This window comes from Musca domestica, unplaced genomic scaffold (genome assembly GCF_030504385.1).
Source record: "Musca domestica strain aabys unplaced genomic scaffold, Musca_domestica.polishedcontigs.V.1.1 286, whole genome shotgun sequence".
Classification (NCBI taxonomy): Eukaryota; Metazoa; Arthropoda; class Insecta; order Diptera; family Muscidae; genus Musca; species Musca domestica.
Genome location: NW_026712295.1, coordinates 407,537 through 434,952, shown reverse-complemented (window position 1 = coordinate 434,952; position 27,416 = coordinate 407,537). Strand labels below are relative to the sequence as shown.

Here is a 27,416-nt window from a genome sequence, read left to right as displayed (position 1 = left end):
AAATTTTCTCCTTTAAAATGTTTGTCGGAATTAAAGGAAGAATTAATTAAAAATTGAATTAAATTAAATTAAAAAAAATATTGCATACTTTTGGGGATCACGTATCACGTATGGGTAATACTAAAAAAGGTTGAGATGTTGAATATATTTTTATTTAAATCCAATCAAATCCGGCTCCATAACACAGCTTCTTCTTAAAAAAATTGTACCATACCCACAAATTGTACTGCATACTTTCAGGAATAACTTGAAAAAATACAATTTTAACTGCGAAACCATTTTTTTTTTTTTTTTTTTGTTTTTAAAAATAATCAAATTTTCCATGTAAATTAAAATCTTCTCTGTATTATTGCTCCAAAGAAAAAAATAGTTTTTACTGCATGCTTTTAAGGGTTTGTGAAAATCTTCAATTACGAAAATATAATTTTTCAAGCTAATTTATATCCATAACATATTAGCTTCCAAAAAATAAAAATTTCAAAAAAAAAACACCCCAAAACATGCTCTTTAAAATTTATTTAGAAAATATCACTGCATACTTTGGGGGATGAATAAGAACACAATTTAAAAATATTATTTTTTTATAGAAAAGAGTCAAATATTCATCTTGGAACTCATTTCTTCTAAAGACATTCTCTCTCTCAAAACCACCCAAAAAAATTAATTTTTCACAGCCTATTTTTGGAGTTAACAATTTTAGCAATGAAAACAGGTTCATTTATTTTTTTTTTAAACAATCGGATATTCCATGATGGGATTCATGTGTCTTGAAAATATTCTTCTTGTCCCCAAAAAAGAAAAATATATTTTTAGCTGCATACTTTTAGGGGATGCGAAAGAAAATCTTTAACTGAAAAATATATATTTTTCTATCGAATTTGGCCGCATAATACAGTGGTTTCTTTAAATCATTTTTTTATTATAAATTATTTCACATCAAGGCCCAATATGTTCTGGTACATACCTTTAGGGGATAAGTGAAAAATCTGCAACTATAAAAAAATATAATTTTCTATCAAATTTGTCTCCATAAAATAGTGGTTTCATAAATATATTTTTTCGAAATAACTATTTACTTCAAGTCATGGCCCAAAAATATTTTTATTGCATACTTTTAGGGGACGAGAAGAAATTTACAATTATAAAAAATACAATTTTCTATAAAATTTGCCTTCATAAAATATGGGTTTCACAAACTTATTTTTCGAAATAATGATTTACTTCAAATTATTGCCCGACAAAATAATATTTTAGCTGCATACTTTTGGGGGATAAGTGAAAAATCTTTAATTATAAAAATATATACCTTTCTATCGAATTTTTTCCCACAATTTAGTGGTTTTATAAATTTATTTCTCGAAATAATAATTTATTTCAAGTCATAGGCCAAAAAACATTTTTATTGCATACTTTTGGGAGATGAGTGAAAAATCGACCACTTTTTAAATATATAGGCTTCCATCGAATTTTTCTCAATAAAATAGCTGGTTCTTAAATTATTTTTTTGAAATATTAACTTACATCAAATCATTTCCTGACAAAATAATATCTTCATCAAAATATGGTCCCAAAGAAAAAAATATTTTTAAATGCCTACATTTGGGGGATGAGTGAAAACTTTTCAACTAGGAAAAAAATATAGCTTTCTATCGAATCTGTCCCCATCAAATATTTGATTTTTAAATTAATTTTTGGAAATATTTATTTACTTCACATCATGGCCCAAAAAAAAAAAAATAAAATATTTTTTACTGTATACTATTTGGGGGATGAGTGGAAATTCTTTAACTATAAAAAAATAAAGTTTGCTATGAAATTTATTCCCAAAAAATAGTGGTTTCTTAATTTTTCGAAATAATAACCGACTTCAAAACATGGCCCCAGAGAAAAATATTTTTTAGTGCATACATTTGGGGGATGAGTGAAAAATCTTTAACTATAGAAAATAAAGTTTTCTATCAAATTTATTCGCATCAAATTAATTTTTCGACGTACAAATCTTTAAAATATGGTCCCAAAGAAAAAATATTTTTTTACTGCATACTTTTTGGGGGATAAGTAAAAATTCATCAACTATGAAAAATATAGATTTCTATGAAATTTATCTCCATCAAATGGTTGCTTTTTAAATTAATTTTTCGAAATAAATAAAATAAAAAAATAAAATCTTCTTCAAAATATGGTCCCAAAGAAAAAAATATTTTTTGCAATGCATACATTTGGGGGATGAGTGAAAAATCTTCAACTACGAACAATATATATTTTTCTGTCAATTTTTTCCCCATCAAATAGTTGTTTCTTAAATTAAATTTTCACAATAAAAACCTACTTCAAAACATGGTCCCAAAGAAAAAAATATTTTTTGCAATGCATACATTTGGGGGATGAGTGAAAAATCTTTAAATTTGAAAATATATAACTTTTTATCGAATTTGTCCCCATAAAATAGTGGTTGCTTTAATTACAATTTCAAAATAATAACCTACTTCACATCATGACCACCAAAAAAGGGTAAAATATTTTTTAGTGCATACATTTGGGAGATAAGTGAAAATTCTCCAACTATAAAAAAATATAGTTATCTATCAAATTTATTCCTAGAAAATAGTGGTTTCATAAATTAATTCTTCGAAATATAAAATTACTTCAAAATATGGTCCCAAAAAATATTTTTTAATGCATACTTTTCGGTTCTGAGTGAAAATTCTTCAACTACAGAAATTTATATATTTCTCTCAAATTTATTCCCATAAAATAGTGGCTTCTTAAATTAATTTTTCCAAATAAAAACCTATTTCATTCCCATCATAATCCAAAAAATATTTGCTACTGCATAATTTTAGGCTGCTGAGTGAAAAATCTTGAACTATGAAAATATATGTAATTCTATCAAATTTCCAGCTTCTTAAATTGCATTTTTAAAATAATTACCAGCAGTTGGCTTTTAAGAAAAAAAATTAAAAAAAACATTGCATACTTTTGGGGTATTCACAGCAAAAAAAAATATAATTATATCTATGGAAACATTTAAATTTCCCATGTATGCTGCTTTAAGAATATTTTTACGAACTAATAACCTACTTTACACGATGAACCCAAAGCCATTTCTCCGGGTTTTCCTTTCTACCCCCACCAACCTTTTTCCACTCACATTTTCTACACACATTTTTTGTGAGATGTTAAATTTGCCTTTGGCCTGAATCCGGTTAAACAGCTAATTGTTACACAAATTAGCAAACACAGCCCAAACTTGTAAGATTTCCATGGAAATCTTTTTTTCTTTCAGATAAAACTTCAACAGGTCTGTATTCATGAAGGAGAAGGGGAGAAACAGTGTTTTTTTTTCACTCTATCTGGATAACAATGTTGATTTAAGGACTTAGGACTTTTGTTGTGTGAACAATAAACATAAATCATAAATTGGGATTTGTTAAGAGCAAAAAAAATCTGGAATAATAACAACAGGTATTTGATTTCTATGGAAAAATTTTGAGAGGAAAGGAGAGGGTTTATTATAAAAGTGAAAATAATTTTTCCAAAAAAATTAGAAAAATAAAATTTCAAAAATATGTAAAACAAAATTAAATATTATTCTCATAGTTTTGAATGGGGGTGCGTATGATTGTTAATAATTAAAAATTATTTTAGGACCTTGGGGCGTATGATTTTTATTATTTTTTTGCCAGGGAAGCGTATGATAGTTGGAAATTCGATAAATAAAATTTTATTTATTTTTTTCTAACAGAAAATTTCATTTTTTTGTTTGAAAATATTTTTCTGTGGTACAATTTCAATGGTTAAATTTCCAAAATAAAATTTTGAAAATATATAACACAGAATTCAAAATCTTTCTATGTAGATTCATTGTTTGGCATGGGGGTGCGTATGATTGTTAATAATTAAAAATTATTTTGGGACCTTGGGACGTATGATTTTTATTAATTTTTTTACTAGGGGAGCGTATGATTGTTGGAATTTCCATAAATAAAATTTTGATAAATTTTATTTATTTTTTCTAACAAAAAATTTATTTTTTTTTTTTTGAATTGCCTTTAATGTCCTCTCAAGATCCAGGATAAAAATCATGCCCCAAAAATATGCAAATTTAATACAAAAATTTTTCATGGTACAATTTTCCATGGTAAAATTTCCAAAATAAAATTTTGAAAATATATAAAACGGAATTCAAAATCTTTCTATGTAGATTTATTGTTTAGCATGGGGGTGCGTATGATTGTTAATAATTAAAAATTATTTTGGGACCTAGGGGCGTATAATTTTTATTAATTTTACAAGGGGAGCGTATGATTGTTGGAATTTCCATGAATACAATTTTATTTATTTTTTCTAACAAAAAATTTAAATTTTTTGAATTGCCTTGCCCTTCCTTTCCTCTCAAGATCCAGGGCAAAAATCATGCCCCAAAAACATGCAAATTTAATACAAAAATTTTCCCGGATTCAACTTCAATGGTTAAATTTCCAACTGTCATGATGATCATTATTTGTTGTTGTTTTTTTTTTTTTTTTTTTTTTTTTTTTTTTTTGTGGGTTTGTTTATTGCTGCCTTAACTAAAACAATAAAACTAGGCAAAACAAAATAAGTAGAGAGACGGAAAACAAAGAAACCCCAGCTCCGAAGAAAACCTTAAGGACAATGTTTTCCGTTTTGCCTTCGGACTCATTGCCGTGAGATATCTGCAATGCGAAGAAGACCTGTAAATGCAAAAATCGTTTATTTGTTTGCATTAAATGTACAAAAAGTAAGGGAATTGCACATTTAAATTTTTCTGCCGATAGCATAAAGCCGCTCCATTATAAATAATGCAATAAGTTGCAAAGTTTTGACTGTTTTTTTTTCGGATTTTGATTAACATTTGTCATTTAAGTTGGAAAATCAGCCAGGCAGGCACAAGGACAAAGAGTTTTCCAAGAAAACAGAAATAGTTTTATTTTTATTTTTCGAAAAGAAAACAATTTAATTGGTTTAGCAACATAATTATCGAAAGAATACCATGAAATAATAGCTTTGGAAAAAAATTTTTGTTTCTAAAAAAACTTTGACAATTCTTAAGTTTTGGAATGCAAATCGTGGAGATTTATGGCAGATTATTGTTCAAAAAGTTAAGGTCTATAATTCATAATAATCTGGGTACTAATTACATGGTTATAAATTATAGGCTTTCTGATATCCATGGATTTTGAAACAATTTTAAGGCCACTAAAAGCTTGAAGTTATAAGTTTTTGTAGATTGCTCTTGAAGAGCTAAGTAAGCTCTATCATAGTTAAAAAATCAAGCCTATAGCTCTTATAATCTTTGAGATATGGAATTTTTAGTTGTTTGGACCATGGGGCGTATAACTAACATTAATTATGGGTTGATTTGGAAAAATGCCAATAACTTCTTTATTTTTTAAGATATCTTCATGAAACAAGGACCCATAGATAGGAAACACAGTAGGCTTCAAGCTTAGTAAAACGTCGTGGACATCAGAAATTATTTAGGATAGATATTCATAACAATAATGAATTCAATAAAAATTCCAAGAATTTCCATAGCTAAAATCTTCAAGTTATAGATTTTTATTAATAACCTTTGAAGAGCTAAGTAAGCTCTATCATACTTTAAAAAATCAAGCATATAGCTTTTATACTCTTTGAGATATGGAATTTTTAATATTTTGGACCATGGGGCGTATAACTAACATTAATTATGGGTTGATTTGGAAAAATGTCAATAACTCTTTTATTTTTTAAGATATTTTAACCAAACAAAGCTCTAACGATAGCAAACACCATGGGCTTTAAGCGTAATAAAACGTCATGAATATTATCAGAATTTATTTAGGATAGATATTAATAAAAATAATGAATTCAATGAGAATTCTTAAAAAAAAAATAAATAATAAGAAAACTCTTGAAGTTATAGATTTTTATTGATGACCTTTGAAGAGCTAAGTAAACTCTATCATAGTTAAAAAAATCGAACTTATAGCTTTTATAATCTTTGAGATATGGAATTTTTAATTTTGTGGACATGGTGGCGTATAATTAATATTAATTATGGGTTAATTTGGAAAAATCCTCATAACTTTTTTTATTTATAGACATATTCGAATGAAACAAAAAGCCATAGGAAGTGAAGACAACAGGCCCGAGGCTCACGAGAAAGTTATATGCCTTAGCCATAAGTATTATATGAAAAATTCATGAGTTAAATAAATTTTAAACTTTCTTTGAATTTTTATTTAATTTATAATAAGACCATTTATTTTAAAGTTCTTGGCGCGATACTTTTGAAATTATAACTATTTTTTCTGAGTACATTTTCTAATTGTTCCTTTAGCCTAATTTCCCAAAAATAAAAATTACGTAACATCTATGGTCAATGAGATATTAAGTTTTTAATAATTGGTCTTTAGGGCGTATAATTTATATTAATTATGAGATGATTTGGTAAAATCCCCATAACTTTTTTATTTATGGACATATTTAGATGAAACAAAAAGTCATAGGAAGTAAAGACAATAGGTCTGAGGCTCGCGGGAAAGTTATATACCTTAGCCATAAGTATTATATGAAAAATTAATGAGTTATATAACTTTTAAAATTTTTGCGAATTTTTATTTACCATATATTTTAAAGTTTTTTTCCGAGATACCTTTGAAACGCTTAATATTTTTATTCCAATTGCTCTTAGAGCCTAATTTCCCAAAAATAAAAATTCCGTAGCATCTATGGTCCTTGAGATATTAAGTTTTTAATAATTGGTGTTTAGGGCGTATAATTTATATTAATTATGGGTTGATTTGGTAAAATCCACATAACTTTTTTATTAATTAAGGTATTTGAATGAAAAAAACAGCCATGGCTGGGGAAGACAATGGGCTTTAAGCTCACTGAGTTGTCATGCTAATTACCCAACAACATTATATTAAAAATTAATTAGTTATAGGATTTTTGCGATTTTGCGAATTTTTATTTCTTTTTTGAGTCCATTTATTTAAAAGTTTTTTCTAAGATACTTTTGAAAATTTCAGTATTTGTTTCTGAGTACTTTTTCCATTTGTTCTTAGAACCTAATTTCCCTAAAAACTTATATAGCATCTATAGTCTATGAGATATTAAATTTTTAATTATTGGTCTTTGGGGCGTATAATTTATATTAATTTGCTAAAATCCTCATAACTTTTTCATTTATTAAAGTATTCGAATGAAACAAACAGCCTGGGCTGGTAAAGACATTGGGCTATAAGCTTATAAACTCAGAATTGGATTATATATATTCTCAGATAATAAAAAAAGACTTTTCGGAGAACCAATAACAATTTATGCATTTTTTACTTATTTTCATTAACTCTCGTTCCATAATTTCGGGTTTTAACTTGTCCCTTCTTCTTTTTTTCATTTTTTCCAGAATGCAAATCCACTGAATACAAATGTCGTGCCGGCAATTGCATTGATAGCGCCAGACGTTGTGATAACATTCGTGACTGTCCCGATGGTGATGATGAAGACGATAGATGCCGTAAGTATAAATTTAACTTTAAGATATTCCAAACCAATGAGAACCAATATATATCCAGTCACTACTTTATGTATTTGTATATCACAGTATAACACGTTTTTCGTTTAGCGTATTTGAAAATATGTATATGTATCAAAAGCTATTATAAGTTATGCTTTTAGGATGTATCTGAACTGAATCCCCCATAAAACTAAGACTGATTAGTGTACAAAGAAAAAATTAATAATATTATTGTCCCCCATTTTCTTATTCTAATTTTTTCTAACATGCCTTCTAACCCCGAAACACTAACACATTTTGTAAATTACAAAAAAAAAATTGCATGTCTTTTGAAAAAAATTAACACCCAAAAAAAATTGCGTCTGGACTAACCTGCTAAAATCGAATTAACAAAAACCTCCAGCCGTTGTCTGCAGCAGTGATCAATATCTCTGTCGAGATGGCATCACCTGCATCAGTGAAGGCAAAGTCTGTGATGGCATCGAAGACTGTGTGGACGGTGATGATGAAGAGCACTGTGATAGCAGTAAGTATTTTTGTGTCAAATAACAAGGAAAAAATGTCTTTTAAAAATACAAAAAATATTTCATCTTCATTTAACAAAAAAAAATATTATCTTCTCTCTCTCCCTTTTTTGTAAAATTTTCTCTCCTCCAAAAATTTAAAAAAAATCCAAAAGTTGTTCCCAAACTAACATATTTTTGCCCCAAAGGCAAATTCACCTGCCGTGACTTTAGTTGTATTTCCATTGTCCATCGTTGTGATGGCCAGGCAGATTGTCCCCAAGATCGTTCGGATGAGGAAGGATGTCGTATGTTTGTGTTTAGTTTTTAACCTTTTTGTGAAATTTCAATTTGGGAAATTAGGTTTTAGTTATGATTCTCCATTTCCCTTTCTTTTTGCACCACTCATACAGCCTGCTTACATGACAAATGGCAGTGTGATGATGGCACTTGTATTAGTAAGGAATTACGATGTAATGGTAATATTGATTGTCCAGAGGATATATCGGATGAAAGGCGTTGCCATGGTGAGCTAATAAAAATTTCGAGAAGAAAAAAATAATAATTAATAATGCCAATAGGGCGTGCGATATCTCTTAAGTTAGATTAGAATTTTAAATTTATTAGATAGATCATAACATAAAAAAATATTTGTATAATTTGTATATATTCTGAAAATATTTAGAACCCTAAAACATTTCACAAAAAATTAGACTCATAGCGTTACAAATCTCTGAGATATAGAACTTTTCAATAATTGGACCATGGGGCGTATAACTATTATTAATTATGGGTTACTTTGGAAAAATGGCCATAACTATTTTATTTATCAAGGTATCTTAATGAAACAAAGCCTCATAGATATTAAAGACAGGGCTTTAGGGCCATGTAAATAAATTTTGGCGTAACTCATAAGGAAAATTAAAAATAAAAGTATATTTAAAATATTAAAAATATTTTTTATTATTTTTTTTTTTCGATGAACATTTTCTTGCTCTCCATAACTTGTTTATTTCTCAACGTATTTTTATGAAACAAAAACCTATAGAAAGCCAATGTCATAGGCTTTAAACCTATGTAAAAAAATGTGGATGTGGCTCTCCAACGCATTTCGTGAAGGAGTTAATAATAATCAAACGTTTCGTAAAATTTTCAAAAATTCTTTTCATTCTCCAGTAGAATTTTCACTTCCTGCTTTTAACTTTTCTATTGATCAAGGTTGTTTTAGGAAACAAAATCCATAGATATCGAGCCATTACCTGATAGAAAATTGCTAGCTTTCATTGGAAAAATACAATTTTTAATTTCTGGCCTCTAGTGCGTATGACTATTATTAATTATTGTATCATTTTAGTAAAAATGCCATAACTTTAACAAATATAAAGCTAATTGGATAAAAATTAAGCCGCACGAAAGCTGAGACTATGGCCTTAAAACGAAAATTGTGATAAGATAAATTTTAAATTCCTAGATATAAAAGTTCCGACAATTTCTAGAGAGAATATTTTTTAAAAAACGTTTTAATGATTCGAAATAGCAACAAACCTCGAAAATCTGGGTCATTATATTTTTTAGTTAATAGAATATTAGGTTGGGAGATCATTCTAGCCATTACCTAATAGAAAATTGCAAGCTTTCATTGGAAAAATATCATTTTTAATAACTGGACTCTAGTGCGTATGACTATTATTAATTATTGTATCATTTTAGAAAAAATACAATAACTTTTACAAATATTAAGAGAATTACATAGAAATTAAGCTACAATAAAGCTGAGACTATGGCCTTAAAATGAAAATTAGAATAAGAAAAAAATTCAATGTCAACATAAAGAATTTCGGACAGTTTCCAGAGAGAATATTTTTAAAAAATCGTTTTAATGATTCGAAATAGCAACAAGCCTCGAAAATGTTGGACTGTGAATTTTTTGTTAATAGTATATTAGCTTGGGAGATCATTCTAGCCCTTACCTGATAGAAAATTGCAAGCTTTTATTGGAAAAATACCATTTTTAGTTTCTGTCCTCTAGTGCGTATGACTGTTATTAATTATTGTATAATTTTTGTAAAAATGCCATAAAATTTACAAATATTAAGCAAATTGGATAAAATAAAGCCACAAGAAAGCGGAGACTATGGCCTTAAAATGAAAATTAGACTAAGAAGAAATATCAATGTCTACATAAAGAATTTCGGACAGTTTCCAGAGAGAATATTTTTAAAAAATTGTTTTAATTATTCGAAATGGCAACACACCCGGAAAATATTGGCCATTTTTTTTTTGTTAACAGAATATTAGGTTGGAAAATTATTCTAGCAATTACCTGAGAGAAAATTGTAATATTTCATTGGACAAATATGATTTTTAATAACTGGACTCTAGTGCGTATGACTATTATTAATTATTGTATCATTTTAGAAAAAATACAATAACTTTTGCAAATTTTAAACAAATTTAATAAAACTTGAGCCACAATAGAGCTGAGACTATGGGCTTTAAATGAAAATTAGGATAGGAAATTTATATTCCTTCATGTAGAATTTCCGACTGATGCAAAAACGAAATCCCTCACATAAGATTCAATCGGTACCTTTCATGCATTTGCATTTATTAAAATTCCAAATAGTTTGAGCTGTCATGATCTATTTACTAATTTATTATTTGTCTTATCTGCCCGTTAAGCTATGCACTTCCAGCTATGCACTTTTATTTTTTGAAAAATTTATGACATACCTTAGCATATTTGAGATTTGTATGCCAACAATGTTGCTAGAACAGCATTCACACCCAGTTTTGCAAAAGGCATGTGGCGTTAACAAGCAGCTCGGCATCTCTACGAAAAAAAATCGTGTCTATTTCGATAAAAATCAACAAAGAACGACATATTAAAATATAGAAAAAACTCAAGAACTTATTACCTTAAATTGATGAAATTTATGGCCCAGTTTGTGCCACCGTAATTTTTCCCCTCAAGTTTAATGGCTTTTCTTGTTAAGATTCTACGAGCATTTAATTCTCCTGTCAATCCACTTAAATTCACTTTATGTTTTAGAATTCAACACTTGTTCCACCCGGTCTATCAATATGGACATATATTTACATTTGTTTGACATATGTAACGTCATTTCCCTTAAGTGTTTTTTTAGAAAACGTCCATACATGAGATTGTTTGAAATATTTGCAATATTAAATCATTATTTTTTTTAATTTTCCATCTGGAATTTGATTAGGAATTCCAATCACAAGACTGGTGTTGAGAAATCTTTTGCTATTTTTAGTAGAAAAATTGAATTAATTTTTTAAAGCCTTGTTTGATATGCCATAAATTAATGTTTAAATAATTGGAATTCTTTGGCGTATTTGTAGTATTTATTTTGGTCACAGGTAGCGTATAGCTAATATTAATTATTGAGTTATTTTAGTAAATCTGAAATAGATCGGTAGCTATTTTTTCAAAAAAAAAAAAAAATAATAATAATAATAATAATAATAATAATAATAATAATAAATAAATAAAAAATATGAAAGAAACAGCAGAGCGTTTAAAGTTAGAACGTTAAGTTGGTGGTAAAATATTTTAATAAAACACTATCTATACCTTTAAATTATATCGAATATAGCATCAAAATTGTCAGACCATTCCTGGAAAACATTTAAAAGTCCCTCTGATCACGAATTTATAGTCTATTAATTTCTGGTACGTCAGTGCGTATGGCTTATATTAATTATTGGGTAATTTGGCAAACTTGCCAATAACTTTTGTGTTCTTTGCTGGATTTTTATTAAACAAAGAGAATTAGATAGCTAAGATATGAGGCAGACAACCCCTGAAAAAAAAATTCCAAAAAAAATCGTCCTAAAAGTCCCTCTGAGCACGACTTTATGGCCTATTAATTAATGATACGTCAGTGCGTATGACTTATATTAATTATTGAGTATTTTCACAAAATTGCCAATAACTTTTTTGTTCCTTGCTCGATTTTTATGAAAAAAAGGGAAATAGATAGCTAAGACAATGGCTTTTCAATTCTTGGAAATTTCAGAAAATATTAGTTTATACTTAGCATTTATTAATTATTAAACCGAAAATAAAAATATTATTTCTGGATGTTTTTGAATAAAAAAAATTAATATTCGCCAAATTATTAGAAAAATAAAATATTGCACTTTGTCCTGGGTCAGAGTTCTCATGAAATTTTTCAGAAAATGTTTAAAAGCAGGTCTTTTACTCTTTACGTGAGGAATACTTACTTTCCGAAATTCCGTAAAATATTTTTGAATTTGCCAATTTATTTTTTCGAAAAAAAAAATAATTAAACCCCATATCGAATATAGCATAAAAATTACCCGACTAAAGTAATCAAGCCACCCCTGAAAAAAATCCAAAAACTCATACTAAAAATCCCTCTGAGCACGACTTTATGGTCTATTAATTTCTGGTACGTCAGTGCGTATGACTTATATTAATTATTGAGTATTTTCAGAAAATTGCCAATAGCTTTTTTGTTCTTCGCTGGATTTTTATGAAACAAATTAACTTAGAAAGCTTAGATATAGCGCTTTTCAATATTTGGAAATTTAAAAAAATATTAGCAAATTCTTATCCTTTTTGGATTAATAAAATGAAAACAAAATATTTTCTTTTTAGAATTTTTTGTATTTTTACAAAATTGCCAATAACTTCTTAGTTCTCTGCTGGATTTTTACGAAACAAAAGGCCTCATAAAGCTAAGGTATGAGGCTTTTCAATATTTGGAAATTTAAAAAAATATTAGCAAATTCTTAGCCTTTTTGGATTAATAAAACGAAAACAAAATATTTTCTCTTTAGAAGTTTTTAAATAAAAAACTTTAAATTATGCCCTGGGTCACAGTTCTCATGAAGGAGTTAATGTTCCAAAAGCTAGGTCATTCAGACAACCTTGTATTCAAACTTTGTTGCAAATCCTGCATTGCGTATGATATATTTTTATAATGAGTAGTTTTAGATAAATTATCCATGGCCTTTCTTGGTAGATTTTTATGGAAATTAATGGCAGCCCCTTTAGGTAGATTTTATGGAAATTACTGGCATAGAATCTATGGGCCACTATATATTACATAAAATATAATATTACATAAAAATATATTTAATTCATAATTTTAAAAAATTTTAAACACATTTTCTTAAATGTTGATATTTATACACAATTAAAGTTTGAAAATGACCCAAATAAAAATTTATATAAAGCCCCTGGACACCAATTGTCATTCGAAAAAAACAATCATACCTTTAGGCCAAGTAATTCAGCTTTAATTAAATTTTTCTTTATGGTCACCCAGTGCGTATGATTTATTTTAATTTTTGAGTTATTTTAGGAAATTGTCCATAACTTTTTTGTTTACGGGGGGATTTTCGTAAAATAAACAGAAATGATTAGCTAAAATATGAGGGTTTTTATTTCAAGAATAATTCCAAGGAATTTAGCTGCACATTGCCTCTTAAAAATTCCATTTTATACGAATTTTTTTAGTATTTCCTTGAAAAAAAAAAATATTTTTTTAGCTTTTAATTATTTCTAATTAAGATTCTGGATGACAATTTTCATTTGAAAAAACAACCACACTCCTAGACCACTTAATTTAGCTTTTATTGCATTTTTCCTTTTTGGTCACCCAGTGCGTATGATTTATTTTAATTATTGACTTATTTTAGAAAATTGTCCATAACTTTTCTGTTTATTGGGGGATTTTTGTGAAATAAACAGAAATGATTGGCTTAAATATGAGGCCTTTTATTTCAAGAACAATTCCAAGGAATTTAGCTGAACATTTCCTCTTAAAAATTCCATTTATAAAATTTTTTTCAGAATTTCCCTTTGTAAAAAAAGTAATATTTTTTTGATTTTTTAATAATTTTGATTTAAGCCTCTGGACGTCAATTTTCATTTGAAAAAACAACCACACTTCTAGGCCACTTAATTTAGATATTATTCCATTTTTTCTTTATGGTCACCCAGTGCGTATGATTTATTTTAATTATTGAGTTATTTTAGAAAATGGCCCATAACTTTTTTGTGTGCCACGGGATTTTTGTGAAACAAACAGAAATGATTGGCTTAAATATAAGGCCTTTTATTTCAAGAACAATTCCAAGGAATTTAGCTGCAGATTTCCTCCAGAAAATTCCATTTTATAAGATTTTATTCTGGAATTTCCTTGAAAAAAAAAAATATTTTTTTTTTTTTTGATTTTTTATTATTTCTATTTAAGCATCTGAACGTCAATTTTCATTTAAAAAAACAACCACACTTCTAGGCCACTTAATTTAGTTATTATACAATTTTTCTTTTTGGTCACCCAGTGCGTATGATTTATTTTAATTATTGAGTTATTTTAGAAAATTGTCCATAACTTTTTTGTTTACTGGGGGATTTTTATGAAACAAACAGATTTGATTAGCTAAGAGATAAGGCTTGTTTTTTCATTATACATATTCCCCCCAAAAAATTTAATTTTAAGTTATATAGTCCAGAGTTTTCTTTGATTTTTTTTTCTGAACTTTTCTTTCTTAGTTTTTTTTTTTTTAATTTTTACTTGTTTTTTTTTCTTTCTTACGACATTTTTACTTCCTTGTTTGACATCCCATGTCCCTCTCTGTTAAAGGTCTTCATGCCCATTTTAATTTTGTATTTTAAAATTTTGCTAAAAACAAGTAATCGCATTTTTATAACCCCTCTGTTTGGTAGTCTTTTTAAAAAAAATTTTTTTGCTCTTTATTTTATTTAATTTTATTGCATGTTCTTCTGCACTAACCCAAAACAAAATCCCATGTAACACGCTTTGTAAAAAATGTTTGGTCACATTATTCAACAAAATTTTGCCAAAAAAAATACACCATTCTCCAAAAAAAAATCTCACATCCAAGGCGGTGATCGCCGAGATTTCTTTGAGCAAGATGGCGATGAAGAATATTGCCGTTACAATGAATTCCGTTGTGACAATGGCCAATGTATTCTGTATCGTGAGGTATGCGATAACATTTACGATTGTTCCGATTATTCCGATGAAAGAGATTGCGGTAAGTTAAGCTTCCCTGGAGGTTAGAATTTGTATTCCAAAAAAAATGGTGGTGGCTAATCTAAATTCCTAAAGATTTAGAATTTTTGGTGTTGGTAAATAATTGGCTTTTGTAGACAAAATATTTGGCATAAAAATTATCTCTGTGTGTCCCACTTTGGAATTCATTTTTTTAATTAATCTGAAAAATTCTCGTGATTTCTTACCTTTCTTCTTCCAAAAAAAAAATCGATATGTTGCGTGTGGGTATGGTTTCCAAAAAAAAATCCAACAATCTTCAACTAACCAAAACAAAAACAAATAAAATATCTCCTAACCACACCCTGGCTACACTGTAAAAAATTTTGCTACAAAATTTCAATTGGAATTTGGTCGAAAAAAAAATGAATGGTGTGTGAAACAACAAAATCTACAAAAACAAAAAAAAATTGGCGTACGGCAAAACCACCTCCTTTGCATGCATGTCGTTATCATTTCCTTTTTAACACAAACCAATCGTAACCCAAAAATAAAAAATAATTTCACCAACCCCACGACACAAAAATGTGGAACTGCATGCGGTTTAACCAAACTAGATCTGCATGATATCGAAGAAAATAAGTTCGACGAGGATGAAATAATTCGTGAATATGCCCCGCATCACCAGAGACCCACACAAGCACCGTCGCGACCCCAATCGCCATATCTCGGTGGCTACATTGGCAGTGGCCTACACGAATTAGATATGTACGATTACAGCTTCTATCAGAAGGCCAACGATCACAATCCCTGTTCCTCCACACAGTTCCGTTGCGGCAACAATGTTTGCATACCGCTCAAGTTACGCTGTGACGGGTTCTATCATTGCAATGATTTGACCGACGAAACCGGTTGTGACGAAGATCAAGAATCACATTTTGACTATAATCGGCCCGTGACACAAAGGCCACCGGCCAATATTGTACAAACAACCAGGGCAACGGCGCGTAGAAATACAACGGCCGCTTCATATTGGACAAGGCCAACAACTACAACAACGACAACGACTACGAAACGAACAACTCCCACCACAACACCCGCTCCCAGTAGGTGATCTTTTTCCTTTCTCTCTCGCTCTCTCTCTCTCTCTCGCCTTCGTGGCCATTTAGGCAGTGAGAGATCCCATTTCCATTTTTTCATAACTAAACTCATTGATTTTCTTCTCTTCATTACTTTTTTTCCCAACCACATTCATTCATCTCAAATAGACTTACTCTCACATCAATTTTCATGCAAATCGCTTGAGTAGTTCATGAGATATTTCATTTTTAATTTTGGTCCCACTGTGCGTATGACTTATTTTAATTAATGGGTTGTTTCGGTAAAATGCCCATAACTTTTTCATTTTCCAATGGATTTTTGCCAAACAAAGAGAGATCTTGAGCTAAGATATTGGACTTTTCCGATTTATTATCTATTCCGTAGAAAATGTTGGGACATTTGGCGAAAATTTCATTGACTTTTGAAATATTTTTCATTATTTTCTATGGAAAATTTAATTTTGAAATTATAATACAATTCTTTGATTTTTTCCGGAAATCATGATATCTCCAGTCCCGATACCTGATACTTAGATGCTATTTTGCAAGAAGGAAAAATAATTTTCTTAGAAAGAAGGGAGAGAATTTAATATTTCCTCCCCGACACTCCATGGATTGCTTATGAGGCAATCCCAACTCCTTACAAAATAAAACAAATTATAGCTGGGGAGAAAAAAAATGAATTCTACTCTCTCTTTCTCTTTATTCCTCCCAACTCTAACTAAGCGTAGATACTGATAATTCTCGAAAAAAAGAGAAAATTAGATTTTATTGGTCAGAGAGAAGAAAAGCTAATTCTCTTCCAACTAAATCATCGATCCAATATGAAAAACTTGAAATAGTACAGAGAATTTAATATACATTTCCAATTACTCTCCCAGTTTTTCTCTTTCCCCAAAATCCGGGCAGATCGAAAAAACAATCAATCTTCTTCCATATCTTCGATCCCAAAATTAAACTCATAATCAATCACCGCTTTCATTAACATTTAACTCAAGCATAACATCAAACCCTACCTTCAAAAAACAAAAAAAAAAAATACGACAACAACAAAAAAGTTCGGAAATGTTTTAACTATGGCATAACGATTTTTTACAGTGTAATTTTTGTTTATATGTTTTTTTTCGCTGTGCCTATGTCCCATTTTCTGTGTCATTTTATGTTTTTAACCTTGTTATAGGTAAGGTCTTTTTTAAGGAAAAACATTGTTATCGACCACATTTTCTATGGCAAATTTTGTTATCGAAGATATTTTCTTTCATAAAGTGTGTTATAGATACAATTATTTTTATAAAAAGCCTTGTTATCGATAACATTTTAATAGAAAATCTTGTTATCGACAACAATTTCTATAGAAAATTTTGTTATTGATAGCATTTCCGAAGAGAGCCCAATTTTCGACAAAAAAAAAATTTCTATCAATAATCATGTTATCGACAACATTTTCTACAGAAAATCTTGTTATCTATAAAATTTTCTAAAGAAAATCTTGTTATCGATAACATTTTCTATAGAAAGTCTTGTTATCGATAACATTTTCTATAGAAAATCTTGTTATCGATAACATTTTCTATGGAAAATCTTGTTATCGATAACATTTTCTATGGAAAATCTTGTTATCGATTACATTTTCTATGGAAAATCTTGTTATCGATTACATTTTCTATCGAAAATCTGGTTATCGATAATATTTTCTATAGAAAATGTTGTTATCGATAACATTTTCTATAGAAAATCTTGCTATCGATTACATTTTATACAGAAAATCTTGTTATTGATTACATTTTCTAAGCATAATCTTGTTATCGACAACATTTTCTATAGAAAATATTGTTATCGATAGTATTTTCTACAGAAATTTTTGTTATCGATTACATTTTCTATAAATATTTTGTTATCTGTTACATTTTCTATAAAAATTCTTGTTATCGATAACATTCTTTTATCGATTACATTTCCTATAGAAAATCTTGTTATCGATTACATTTTCTACAGAAAATCTTGTTATCGATTACATTTTCTGTCGAAAATCTTGTTATCGACAACATTTTCTATAGAAAATATTGTTATCGATAACATTTTCTATGTTATCGATTATATTATTTGCGAAAAATATTTAGTTATCGAAAAATTTTTCATAGAAAATCGTGTTCTGGATAATATGACCTTTGGGAAATACTGCTATCGATAACATTTTCCACAAAATATTATGTTATCGATCAATTTTTTATAGGAAATCCAATAATCGATAACATTTTCTTTCGAAAATCTTGGTATCGTCAAGATTTTTACTACAAAATCGTATGTTTAATAATGTTTTTCACAGAAAATCAAGTTATCGATAATATTAACTTTGGAAAATCTTGTTATCGACAAAAAATTTTACTAGAAAATCTAAATATCGAAAATATTTTCATTCAAAATCGTGTTATTGATGATAAAACCTTTGGGAAATCGATAATATTTTCCATAAAAATCGTCTTATCGATCAATTTTTTTTTTACAGAAAATCCAGTAATCGATAATTTTTTCATTCGGAAATCTTGTTATCGTCAACATTTTTACTAGAAAATCATATGTTCGATAATGTTTTTCATAGAAAATCAAGTTATCGATAATATTCACTTTTGAAAATCTTGTTATCGACAAAAAAATTTACTAGAAACTCTAGTTATCGACAGTAATTTTCATAGAAAATTATGTTTTTGAAAATATAACCTTTGGGAAATCTTGCTATCGATAAAGTTATCCACACAAAAATCATGTTATCGATTAATTAGTTTTCATAGAAAATCCAGTAATCGATAATATTTTCTATCGGAAATCTTGTTATCGCTAACATTTTACTGGAAAATCGTATGTCCGATAATGTTTTTCATAGAAAATCAAGTTATCGATAATATTCACTTTGGGAAATCTTGTTATCGGCAAAAATTTTTACTAGAAAATCTAGTTATCGACAGTAATTTTCATAGAAAATCGTGTTGTTGAAAATATAACCTTTGGGAAATCTTGCTATCGATAAAGTTATCCACACAAAAATCATGTTATCGATTAATTAGTTTTCATTGAAAATCCAGTAATCGATAATATTTTCTTTCGAATATCTTGATATCAACAAATTTTTATTAGAAAATCCTATGTGTGATAATATTTTCCATAGAAAATCAAGTTATCGATAATATTATTTGCGGAAAATCTTGTTATCGACAAAAAATTTTACTAGAAAATCTAGTTATCGAAAAAATTTTCATAGAAAATCGTGTTATTGATAATATAACCTTCAAGAAATCGTGCTATCGACAACATTTCCCCAAAAAAAATCATGTTATCGACCAATTTTTTTTTTATAGAAAATCCAGTAATCGATAACATTTTCTTTTGAAAATCTTGACATGGACAACATTTTTACTAGAAAATCCTATGTGTGATAATATTTTCCACAGAAAATCAAGTTATCGATAGTATTATTTGCGAAAAATCTTGTTATCGGCAAAAATTTTTACTAGAAAATCTTATTATCGACGATAATTTTCATAGAAAATCGTGTTATTAGTAATAAAACCTTGCTATCGATAATATTTTCCATAAAAAATCATGTCATCGATCAATTTTTTTATAGGAAGTCCAATAATCGATTTTTTTTTGAAAATTTTGATATCGACAACAGTTTTATTAGAAAATCATATGTTCGAGCCATAGAAAATCAAGTTATCAATAATATTATTTTCGGAAAGTCTTGTTATCGGCAAAAATTCGATTAAATATCGATTAAATATTTTTTATTAAAATTTCAGTAATCGATAATATTATTTTCGGAAAATCTTGTTATCGACAAAAATTTTTATCGATCATTTTGTTTTGCAGAATATGTAACATTATCGATAAAATTAATTGCAAGAAATTTTGTTATCGATTTGTTATCGTTAAAAATTTCTATGTAATAAACGTGTTATCGTTTATATTATCTGTAGCAAACCGTGCTATCAATTTTCGGTAGAATATCTTATTATCGCTAATATTTTCTATGAAAAAAATTGTTTTCGATTACGTTTTTGATGGAAAATGTTATCGAAAACCTTTTTGTTATTTATTTTTATTTTATTTATTTATTTATTTATTTTATTTTTTTTTTTTTTTTTTGTTATTAAAACATTGTTATCGAATGAGTTTTCTTCAGAAAATTTTTTTATCGATAAAATTTTCTATGACAAATCTTGTTATCGACATATAAAAACTCTTGTTATCGATAGTGTACACTGTAAATATTATGTCACCCTAACATTTCCTAACTCTGTGTTCCACAGAAAAAATAAAATCCCCAAAACAAAAAAAAAAAACATTTCAAAATTTCCATTACCATTATGCATTTTATTACTATTCATCATTTTCTTTCTCTTTTTTTATTTTTCAACATTCATACGAAAACAAAAAAAATCAAAAACCAAAAACAAATTTGCATCCCACTACCATCACTCAAAATTCTCACCATCTCTATCAACCAAAAAAAAAAAACTATCAATTATTTAAAAATCCATGGAATTTCATCACTGCTGGCCCGTTTTTGTTTTTCAAAATTTCAAAATCAATCGAATCGAAAAATTTTAGCGAGAAAATCCTGTCTGCCCAACGAATTTATGTGCGAAAATGGCGATTGTTTGGCTTTGGAAGCCGTCTGTGACGGCACTGGCGATTGTCCGCGCTTCGATGATGAAACCTATGGTCTGTGTAATTGTGAACATGATAAGGTAAGTTAGGTTATCTCTCTCTCTCTCTCTCTCTCTTGCGAGAAGGGGAAAATGAGGGGCAGCCTTCATCATGCCAAGAGAACTCATAAAATTGGTGCATTTTGAAACAAAACCCAAATTAAAACCCTCAAAATTTCATAGTTCCAATGTAAACGAGGCGGTGGTTGTTTGCCAAAGACACAAGTTTGTGATGGCAGGGCTCAGTGTAGAGATGGCAGTGATGAAATGAATTGTCGTAAGTATTTTTTTTTTTTATTATTTGTTTGTCGAAAAATTTTTATTTAAATTTTAATTTCGAAAGCCTTAGTTCAAGTTCAACACCAGAACTAACCAAACAAAAGTTGAACTGATTTTTTTTTTTTTTTTTTAATTTTGAGTTACACTTTATGCATGTCTTGTAGTTTTTAGTTATTTTTCTATGCATGTGGTAGTTCGATATTAGCAAGATAATTTTGTGAGAACATTGCATGTAGCATGAATTTTTCCCCCTTAGAAATTTTAACTATTTTTTTTTTACAAATTAACAAAAATAAATAATTTGTATTTTTTAATGATTTTTAATTTATTTCTTTTTTAATATTTTTTTTCAAGTAGTAGTTGTTGTAATAAATATATTTTTTTAGTTTCCATAATTTTTTTACAATTATTTGTATTTTTATTTTTATATTTAGATATATATTTTTTTAATTTTCTTAGTTTTTAATTTGTTTTATATTTTTATTTTTATATTTAGATTTTTTAATTTATTTTTTTAGTTTTTATTTTGTTTTATATTTTTATTTTTATATTTAGATTTTTTAATTTATTTGTTTAGTTTTAAATTTGTTTTATATTTTCTTTATTTTTTTATATTTTTTTATATTTTTTGTTATTAGTTTTTTTGTATTACCTTTTTAATTATATATATATTTTTTATATATTTTTCTATTACATAATATTTATTTGCAATAGTGTAATTTTCCCCCAGTTTATTTTTTGGTTATCAATTTGAAAAAAAAAAAACCCTTTTGAAATCCCTATATTATTCCCCCCTTAAGACGTGTTAAACATTTTCTGACACACCATAGGCCGTCCGGTCTGCGTACTTCAATACAATGTTTTCAATTTTGTCTCAAACATTTTTCATGTCATCAAAAAAAAAAAAAAAATAAATAAAAATAAAAAAATTAAAAATCCTAAAATAGGACTGTTATCGATAAATCACACACAATTCTAATTTATCATCGTTCCAATCTACAAAAATTGCATGTTTTCATCTCTCTTTTTATATACATATTTAAAATAAGGTTTTGTGTTTAAACTTGAATTGGCAGAGATAACAAAAATCCTGTTATCGATTCTATTTCTTTCAAAAATTCAATTTTTTATTATTGTTTTTGTTACATTTTTTATCTTTTTTTTTCAAAAAAATTTTTTTTTCGATTTTTTCCAAAACCAATTTTTCATCAATATTTTCAATTCAATTTTTTACTATTAATATTATTTTTTTTTTTAATATTTTTATCGTTTTTTTAATTTTTATTTTAAACGATTTTTTTCCAAAACTAATTTTTTAACAATTCTCATTTTTTATAATTTTTTTTAAAATAGAAAAAAACTATAACTTAAATCAAGAAATAAAAAAAATTTAGAAAACTATAAAAAAATTCCATTTGAAAAAAAAATATTAAAAATTGAAATTTTTGAGGAAATAGCAACTCATGTTAAAATCGATAAAAAATCGAAAAAATCTATTTAATTTATTTTTTTTTTACTTAATTTTCTTTAGATCAACTTATTTTTTATATAACAGCTGAATAGTTGATTAAATTTGTTTTTACAAAAGAAAAAAATGGAAAAAAATATAAATCACTCACATATTTTTTTCTTTTTTAAAAAATTTAAAAAAAAAATTAATTAAATTTTTTTGGTTAATTTTTTTATTAAAAATTAATTTCTTCAAAAAAGTATAATTTTTTAATAAAATTTAATATTTAATATTTCTATTTTTTTGTTTTTTTTTTTTTAATATATATATATATATATATATATATATATATATATATATATATATATATATATATATATATATATATATATATATATATAAATATATATATATAAAGCCAATATTAAATATATTAAATTATACTTTTTAAATAAAAAAAATTGAAAATATTTTTTAATAAGCCGTTTATATGTTATATATAAAAAATTAAAAAAAGTATTATTAAAAAAGAATATTTTCCATTAAAAAATATTTTTTAATAAAAAAAATTAGACAAAAAATTGAATATTCAAATATTTTTTTTTTTTTTTTTTTTTTTTTTTTGTTAAAAAAAAAGAAAAAAAAAATAATTAAAAGGATTTAAAAAAATTTTTGTAATTTAAAAAAAAAAACAAAATCAAATCCAATAAAAATACAATACATATAAACGGTTTATTGAAAAAAATAATTCCTTATAGCAAACATTGTAATTTAATATTATTCAAGTAGAAAATATATTTAAAAAAAATAAAGCCAATATTAAATGTTTTAAATTATGCTTTTGAAATAAAAATTTGAAAATATTTTTTTAACAAGCCGTTTATATGTTATATATAAAAATTAAAATCATAAATTATTATTAAAAAAGAACATTTCCCAAAAAAAAATATATTTTTTAATAAAAAAAATTAAACAAAAAATTTTTATTTTCAAATATATTTTTTTAAAAAATATTTAAGGATTTAAAAAAAAGATAATTGGTAAACAAAATCCAATTTTTTTAAAAAATAACCGTTCATATTTTTTTGACTTTCTTTTTACATTTTTTTTTGTCAATTTATTTATCGATTTTTTGTCAATTTTTTTCATCGATTTTATTTTCAAATTTCATTTGTATCGATTTTTTTTCAAATCTCATTTTTATCGATTTTTTCAAATTTCATTTATGTTATATGTAAAACATTAAAGAATATGAAGTATTATTAAAAAGGAAATTTAAAAAAAATATTTTTTAATAAAAAAAAAATTAAACAAAAAAAATGTAATTTTCAAATATTTTTTTTTTTTAAATTATTTAACGATTTAAAAAAAATATTTGTAATTTTTTTGAAAAAAAAATTCAATTTTTTTTTTAAATTAATCCAATTTTTTTTAAAAAAAATAATCGTTCATACTTTTTTGACTTTATTTTTACGATTTTTTTCTTGTCAATTTATTTATCGATTTTTTGTCAATTTTTTTTATCGATTTTTATTTTGAAATTTAATTTTTATTGATTTTTTTAAATCTCATTTTTATTGATTTTTTTTAAATTTCATTTTTTTCGATTTTTTTTTTCAAATCACATTTTTTCGATAATTCTTGAATACTGCAAAATTTCTTAACACAAAATCTTATATAAAGTATTATTAAAAAATAAATTTTTTAATAAAAAAATTAAACAAAAAAATTTAATTTTCAAATATTTTTTTTTTTTTTAAAGTAATTAAAAAGATTTTTAAAAATATATATATTTGTAATTTTTTGGAAAAAAAAATCCATTTTTTTTTTTAAATTAATCGTTCATATTTTTTTGATTTCCTTTTTACAATTTTTTTGTCAATTTATTTATCGATTTTTTGTCATTTTTTATCGATTTTATTTTCAAATTTTATTTTTATCTATTTTTTAAATCTCAGTTTTATTGATTTTTTTTAAATTTCATTTTTTTCGATTTTTTTCAAAAATCTCATTTTTATTGTTTTTTTTTTTTCAAATTTCTGCAAAACTTTTTAACACAAAACCTTATTTTTCTCATTTTCTTTTAAGTTCATATTTATTAAGTTTTCATTTTTCATGTTTTCATTCATGTCCTTATTCTATGTCTTTCCGTTTTTTATTATTTTTTTTTTTTTCATAAACCAAAAAAATCAACAACAACAACAAAATTTTCTAATCATATTTTTTCTCTTCATTTCATAAACACAACTATTTTCTTTTACTTTCATGGCCCCGTAAATCAAAATTTAATTTAAAAATTTCTCTCGAACACTATCATCTGTCTCATATCATCTATACCCAAACAACAAACATCACCATCATCATGACAAAACAACAACAAATAAAACTGATTCAAAATTTCCCAAGATTTTACTGCCACTTTCAATAAGACCCGCAATCTGGCCGAATGCTTGAGCTATCAATTCCAATGCGCCGATGGCATTTGCATAGCCGATTACAAGCTATGCAATGGCATAACCGATTGCCTGGACGGTTCGGATGAATTAAGTTGTCCCATCAATTATGATGACACGAATTATGGTAAAGCGAACAAATTTCTCCCCTCCTCTAGACTCCCATCTAACATAGAGCAATATCTCCACTCTAGAGTTAGTAGAAGAGCACCATTATTAACATGGCATACTTTAGGGGTTTGAAAAAATTTTGATTTTTTATTTTTAATTTTTTAGAATTTTTTTTTTTTTAATTTTGGAAAAATATTTTTTTCATTTATTTTTCTTGCATACAAATCATCTATACATCTGCGTTATCATCATTTACACACACACATACACATAAATCCATACACATATTACCATGGACTTCAGACTTTGAACCCGACGACTCTCTCAGCGAATGTGATCTCTATGAATTCGAGTGTGACTATTCGCGTTGCATACCGCTCGAAAAGAAATGTGATGGCTATCCCGATTGTGACGATGAAACCGATGAAATCGATTGTCCGCCATTTACAGGTAAAGGCCAGTGCCATCAGATTATTCTCCTCAGTCAAAAAAAAAAAACAAATCCACTTCCTGGAGTATACCCCTCCCCTTGGCAATTTCCAGCAAAAAATTCTCTAACATTTTTTTGTGACCTATTATTGTTTTTCATGTTTGTCTGTTTGTTTTCCTGTCTTATGCACTCCTCGCCCCCTGCCCTCTCTCTTCTTCAGATAAATGTCACGACAATGAGTTTGAGTGTGATAATAATTATTGTATTTTACGTGGCCAACTGTGCAATGGCATTCCAAACTGCAATGATGGCACTGATGAGAAGAACTGCACATTCTGTCGGGAGGGTGCCTATCTGTAAGGATTTTTTAGTTTTTCATTTTAACTTAAATTTTTAATTTCGAAAAAAATCGCCTTCAGAAAAAATATAAAAAAAATATTTTTTTTTCAATAATTCAAAAAATTTAAAAAATTTAAAAAAGAATATTTTTTGAAGGCTTTTTTCAAAATTCCAGTTTTTTTTTTTTTTTTTTTTCATTTTTTATTTTCTTTTTTCGGGTATTTATGATTTTTCTTTTTTTTAATTTTTATTGTTTTTATATGTGTACTTTCAAACCTTGATTCAACAACAACGACAACCGAACAACAATCATGATCATCATAAACAACAACATCTACAAAAAACCAAACAACAACAACATCAATCATCACAAAACATATGCTGCACACCCCCAACCATATCACACCCCCATCTACACACACTCTCTCTCACACACACAATATCTCATTCCCCTGTAATTGTTATTTGTTTGCTGCATACTTTTGGGGGTCACTCATATCATTTAAGTTGCACCACCGGCGAATGTATTGCAGCCAATATGCACTGTAATGGCCACAACGATTGTGCCGACGGTAGTGATGAGCACAATTGTGGTAAGTTTTGGGCGAAGAAAAGGCTTGGGCTTTTCTTTGTTTTGTCTTTGTAGGCAACTAAAATAATTTAGAACAGTTCCTTAGTTCAACTAGAGCTTGCATTTGAATTTGAATGGGAAAATATTTTTTAAGTTTTTTTTGGTAATAATTTTCTTGAATTATTTTTAATAGAATTCGATTTAAAAAAATTGTTTAATACAAAATATATTAAATATAAAGAAAATATATATTTTTTTGGAAAAAATATGACTTGCAGTTCGAATAATATAATAATATAATATATATAACAAATAAATAGTCCATTAAAATTTGTTTTTCAAAAATTTAAATTTAAAAACATATATATAAATCAATAATTTTTTTAATAAACAAAATATTTCTTTCGGCTAATTTTTGTTTATAAAAAATTAATTTCTTCAAAAAAAAATTATTTTTTAATACAATTCAATATTTTTTTATTTTTTGTTTAATACAAATATATTCAATATAAAGAAAATATTTTTTTTAATTTAAAACAATTAAAAAAGCAGCTAAGTTCGAATAATATAATATAAACAAATAAATAGTTCATTAAAAATTGTTTTTCACAAATTTAAATTAAAAAAAATATATAAATCAATAAATTTTTTTTCAACTAAAAAAAATATTTTTTTCGGTTAATTTTTTTATTAAAAATTAATTTCTTAAAAAATATTTTTTTATTTTTTGTTTATTACAAATATATTCAATATAAAGAAAATAGTTTTTTTTGGAAAAAATATGGCCTGCAATTAATTTAAAACAAGTAAAAAATAGCTAAGTTTGGACGGGCCGAACTTTTAATAGCCTCCACCATTTGAAAAAGAAGTGAAAATTTAAAAATAAGTTTTTTAAAAAAACTTAAAAAATGTATTTCTTAAAAAAAATTA

At 26.4% G+C, this 27,416-nt stretch overlaps 1 protein-coding gene across 1 annotated transcript in view; it reads left to right on the top strand.

The window, feature by feature from the left end:
- LOC101900481 (basement membrane-specific heparan sulfate proteoglycan core protein) overlaps positions 1-27,416 on the top strand; it is a gene marked incomplete at its 5' end in the record, with an annotated part of 223,463 nt that overhangs the window by 123,646 nt on the left and 72,401 nt on the right. Inside the window, 10 exon segments of the mRNA XM_059124374.1 lie at positions 7,418-7,528; positions 7,932-8,054; positions 14,938-15,090; positions 15,665-16,153; positions 20,756-20,895; positions 21,037-21,130; positions 24,989-25,162; positions 25,450-25,596; positions 25,797-25,932; positions 26,423-26,508. Of these exon segments, the coding sequence (XP_058980357.1) occupies positions 7,418-7,528; positions 7,932-8,054; positions 14,938-15,090; positions 15,665-16,153; positions 20,756-20,895; positions 21,037-21,130; positions 24,989-25,162; positions 25,450-25,596; positions 25,797-25,932; positions 26,423-26,508 (1,653 nt within the window).